We start from the raw sequence: 5,641 nt of genomic DNA, 5'->3' as shown, positions 1-5,641 counted from the left end.
TGTGCCTGTGTTTGTTGGGCTTGTGATTGCTGCTGCTCCGGATTCTCAAAGTAGTCGGATGCATTACCACGGCAAATGGGACAGGTTCGATTTGACTAAAATGCAGAATGATATAATTAAATTTTTCGACAGATAGATCTCAGCTACTAGTTTTTGCAGGTAGAGGATATTCAATATCGCTACCTTAGAGTGAAAAGTTGCTAAGTCTACTTTTTATAAAAACTCATATTTTCAGCAAGAGAAATTAATAATGCCTTGTTTCGGAAAGGATTAAGGCACTTCTTTTTTTTCGCGTTCCGAATTTCAAAAGAAGGCTCGAAAATCCGGTAAAGCCAAAATAATACAAAACCTTTTAATAAAGATATAATCCTTCTGATTCGTATGGAGTTTGGTTTTGCTTTAAACACGCGAAATGTTGTATGAAAAGTTTTGGGAAATACTTGAAGAAATAAATACCTATAAAAATTTTCTTCCTCTACTGAAAATTAAAAAAAAAAAGACTTTTTCACCTAAGCCAGCGATTTTCACTTTGATGCATAGATTTTTGGTTACATTATACATACTTGTATGTACACATGTTTTTAATGAATTCAATATTTGTACATACATACATATGTACATATGTTTGCATGTACACACATTAGACTGCATCACCAAAAAAAGTTGCGGTTTTTCCGGCGGGATTACAAAACCTAGTATATTTTAAGACTTCTACCAAAATATTTCGGAAAAATATTAAGATTTACGTGAGCTGGACCGGTTTGAAAATACCTCTAAAAATAGAATTTTTTATGAAAAAATGGAGGTAGTTATGAAAAAGTCTCACAAACAGTTTAAGCTTAAAAAATCTATATAAAAATATTGAAAATTTTTATCAACAGAATCATAATTATACATTTTTGATGCTGCTTTTTAACTTTTTTTGTAAAAATTTGTGTAAGAAAAACTTCAATAACTGCTCCAAAACTTTACCGATATAGACTTATGAGGTATCAGTGGAAAGGTATTTTCTCACCCTTTTTTATTTTTTTGCAAAAAAAAACTCATTCACGTCCCGATTTTTTCTGTATCAAATACCAACACATCTTAATTCAACATGGAATGACTTTGGTTTATCTTACCTTCCTCTTTCATACTTTGAATGAGCTTATTCGCAAATAAATTAAAAGGGTGAAATAACTTACCAATGATACCTCATAAGTCTAAATTGGTAAGGTTTTCGCTGAGTTATTCGAGTTTTTCTCACACCAGTCATTGAAAAACGTTCAAAAACAACATCAAAATCTCATTATTATGATTCCGTAGAAAATTTTTTAAAAATATTTTTATGCAAACTTTTTGAGCTTAAACTGTTTAGTCATCTGAGGTAATTTTTTTCAAAAGATATTAAAAAAACTGTTTTTATTAATAAAAAAAACTCAATTTTTGGAGGTATGTATTTTCAAATCGGTCCAGCTAACGTAAATCTTAATATTTTGCGAGATATTTTGGTGGAAGTCTTAAAATATAAAAGATTTTATAGTTCCAGTGGAAAAACAGTACCGATTTTTTTTTGTATGCAGTCTAATGTACATATGTACTTTACTTACCCTTAGCCATTTGTCGACGCATTTAGCATGGAATTCGTGTGAGCAAGGTAGCACACGTAGCACTTGTCGCAACTCAAAATCGCACATACAAACAACGCAGGATGTTTGATCACCTGTGGGCGAAAATAACGGGTGAAAATGGTTTAATGGATACCTGTAGTATTTTGAATTTGTATATGGATATACATTAGGGTGGTCCAAAAACAGTAAAGTCTGAAATGTAATGCTCTGACCCCGTAGGATTGTTCTATATCGAAAAAAGTATACCCCTATTTTTTTATTTTGAAATCAAAAAATATTTAGAGCAAAAATATTTTAGAGCTTTGAGCAGCTCAAAGTTTTCCATGTATTTTTATATGGAAAAAACAACTTTTCGTCGAAATGGTATAGAATTCTTGAAAATCAATATTTTTCGATCGATAAACTTTGGTTATCTTCAGGAGACTTGCAATAATAATACCCAATTGTTTATTTAACCATTTTTTAATACTAACGATTTTTAATTGGTCCCCCATTGAAGTTTTCGGGGTTCTTGTGGGTTTTTGGCGGACCCATAGATTATAGTAGCGATGAAAAAATGGTTAAATAAACAATTGATTATTATTATTGGGAATCTGTTGCAGAGAAACAGAGTTCTCCGATAGAAAAATATTGATTTTTAAGAAACCTATACGATTTCTACGAAAATACGTTTTTATTCCCCATACAAAATACATGGAAAATTGGGCGCTTTGAGCGACCTCTAAATATTTTTTGATTTCAAAATAAAAAAATAGGAGTATATTTTTTCGGTATAGAATAATCCTAGGGGGTGAGAGCATAAAAATTCCGACTTTACTTTTTCACGTGTATTTTTGGGCCACCCTAATGTGCATATATATACATGCATATATCTGTGTATTTTTTTCGAATTATTTTTGCTCGGAAAATATGCTGTTTTCAGCTTCCTTTTTTTTGTAAAAATATGGCCACTGTTCATACATCTTTTAAAGATTACTACTGAATAGTCAATAACTCGTTTTAGTCAAATATTTCTTATTCAAATGTTGTATTTCAAACAATGTTTGACACCGTGACTACATTCAGTATTATATAAATTAAAAAAAAAAAATCGTCAAAAAGATTTGTCGAATGAATAAATTATAACGATGAATATTCACATCAATGATTCGATTCTTCAAAAATGGGCTCACTCTTGCCGGAGTTTGTTACTCCAAGTAAAGCTTTATTTTTGGATCCAAGTAATATCGAAGCAGAAAGTCTCAATTGTAAAGGATTTCTAGTGTCCACACAGTGAAAATTAATTTTCAAGCGAGCTACTACGGGTGGTATCGTTGGCCGAATATTCGAAAAAATGTCTTTCAAATAATTATTCTAACACACTGAAAAAAATAAAAATTTTGAGGCTATCAAGGGCACAGAATCGGGCTGTTAGATTGCAGTCACATTTCATTTTTAATAAATGTATGTAGGCAGGGCCGTAAAGGAAACTCCGGTCACGGTACTAAACATGTGTAGGCCCACCCTCCTCCCTTACAAAAAAAAAAATAAAATTTTTAAACGAATTTCCAACGTTAACACTACATACTTACTTGTTGAGTTTATGTGGGATATTAAGTAATCAAATTTATCAATGTAAAATATTAGAATTTTTATCTGCCAAGTAAATTTTAGGAAAACTCTCGACCCCCACCCTCTAGTTCTGGTGCCACGTAGCGGGGAATGCACTTTACATTGCTGATAGTTCCCAAATGAAAAAAAATAACAATAATAAAACAAACCAAAACTTAACAAATTCGTATTAGATATTATTAGATAATGGCTCTTGATTTAACCATGCAATAAATAGTGCTTAGATTTACTTCAATTAAAAGATTATTTTCAAAACATAACCAATAGAAAATACGTTTTGTCATACAATTTTTAAAATACAAAATTTTTACTAAACTCTTACTAAACTCATAGATACATTGTTGTTGTAGTAACAGCATACAAGTTTAGCAAACAATCACTGGGACTCTCTGGGATTGGGTAAAAAAAAAATACGGTTACGCGCTCACATGCAAATATTGTCAAGTCGGAACTCTGGCTTCGGAAAAGCACTTGCATTCGATTGCTGGATGTCTACTCTGACTGATTTATTATAAAATACATGGAAACTTCATACAAATCCTTAGCATAACAAGCTGTGTTCACCAGTACTTCACAACGTAATTTATGGTTTAAGCTGTAATAGTCTCGATTGGCAATGTTTGAATTAATAGCATGAAGTCCTCGACAGAAGGATAAAAGTTCTAAAAGAATTATAACAAAAATTGCTACGCTAGCACAAAGGTACATATAGTAGACTTGACTGGTATTATATTTTCATTTGTAAATGAAATGAATTGTATTTCTAATACGTCTATTTTTCTTCTTTTTATTGATGGCTAAATCAATACATAATAAATATGTAAATTTTTACTTTTTTTTTGTCCATAAACATGCAGCGGTTTTATTTGTGCATGTCCAGATATTTTATTCAAATGTCCAGTTGGATGACAATTTGGATCTGGCAACCCTAACTGGGAATGATTCTGGAGTGACCTTGGTCAGATATACGAAGGCCCAGCTAGAGTTGAGAAGTCCACGAACTAATTCGTTGAATGAAATAGGAAATTGCATTGATCGAACGAACTAGTTCGAAATTTAAAATTAACTATTTGCTACAGGTTGCCATTTTCAAAATATCAACGAAAAAAAGCTACATTTTAAATTATTTGTGAATATTGTAAAAGCTATAGGTTGCTAATTACATTGCCATGAATTGTTACAAAGCCTACATATAGTGAATTGATTATAAGAAAGCTAATATTTATGTTATCTTTGAATGTTATTCTAAATAAAATGTTGTATTTTGTTGCCCGGATTCACTATTGCAAACTGTCAACTAAATGAACGAGAATGAACTAAATGAATTAGTTCACTTGAATGATTCGATCATCGAAATCAACTAAAAGTTCCAACGCTAGACCCTACTGCCGGGCGAACGCTCATAGGCCCACATAGAGCACGCTTTCGTAAAAACCAAGTTTTATTTAAAAATCGGACTTTAAATGTTATTCAATTGTAATAGACACATTGGAATCAGGTTTCACGTACGTATAATGTGAAGGGGGAAAGAGGCACCACAATGATTTAAAAGCGTTGAAAAGCTATGTATGCATGTATGTGCATTAGGGTAGTCCTTAGAGAGACTAAAAAAATTAAAATTAATTTTTTTTTATCTAATACCCAATTGGTACTACTATAGTCGAAGATATCACATACAAATTTTCGTCTCGATTGGAGTCGGTTAAGACGTCTGCATAGGGTATTCTGACCCATGTGTGACACGCTGTACTGCCTGTACATAGAGGCTTTCCCAGGGTAAAGACGGAACTGTGTCTCGAGAATTCTAGCGGATAAGCTAACGCATGCAATTTTAAACTGCTCAGGAGTTTACGGAAATTACAAGAGTAGAATTTCTTTATTCAAAAAATTACTTTCAGCAACCAACTTTCAGGCTGTGTATCCTTAAATAAGTTAAAGACACAAACGAAGCCACTGCATTCGATTTAATTGTTTTTACTCACCGTTATGAGTATCAGGATTGTATTTATAATTTGGCAACTGGTCGATTTCATTCCGCGCCAAGCCACGTGGCTTTGCCTCGCCCAAACGTTCGGCCAAACTAAGCAACGCCTCGTAATTTTCCGTCTCATTGGAGTCTGGAGAGTTCAACTCATGCTGATTATATGGCGAGAGCGGGAACATAGCTCTGTATGAAAAAAAAGAGAACGATTTCACTTTTCTTATTTGAAATGGTGAGCGCAAATATGTATGTATATTTACAGGAAATTAAGTAAAAAGCCCGGGTTTATGATTCCCGTTGTTGTTTGAATCTGCACAGGAGTCGCTTGGTGCGGACCCAACGCCTGTGGTGGAAGCATATGCCGGTGTGGTCCATGTGGATGGTTTGCCGGCCAGAAACGAGTAATGCGACGGTGAGGTGGGAAAACACGTCTCTGTGA

At 33.1% G+C, this 5,641-nt stretch overlaps 1 protein-coding gene across 1 annotated transcript in view; it reads right to left on the bottom strand.

Moving 5' to 3' along the window:
• The window catches only part of LOC118750247 (RING finger protein 44), a 10,589-nt gene that overhangs the window by 4,758 nt on the left and 190 nt on the right, over positions 1-5,641 (bottom strand). Inside the window, exons 2-5 of the mRNA XM_036484972.1 lie at positions 5,463-5,635; positions 5,204-5,388; positions 1,590-1,702; positions 6-95 (exon numbers count right to left, since the gene is read on the bottom strand). Coding sequence (XP_036340865.1) covers positions 6-95; positions 1,590-1,702; positions 5,204-5,388; positions 5,463-5,635 — 561 coding nt within the window. The remainder of the gene's footprint in view (positions 1-5; positions 96-1,589; positions 1,703-5,203; positions 5,389-5,462; positions 5,636-5,641) is intronic.

The sequence above is a fragment of the Rhagoletis pomonella genome, unplaced genomic scaffold (genome assembly GCF_013731165.1).
Source record: "Rhagoletis pomonella isolate Grant_MI unplaced genomic scaffold, Rhpom_1.0 Rhpom_scaffold_00001, whole genome shotgun sequence".
NCBI classification, from domain to species: Eukaryota; Metazoa; Arthropoda; class Insecta; order Diptera; family Tephritidae; genus Rhagoletis; species Rhagoletis pomonella.
This window is presented reverse-complemented; position numbering and strand designations above follow the sequence as displayed.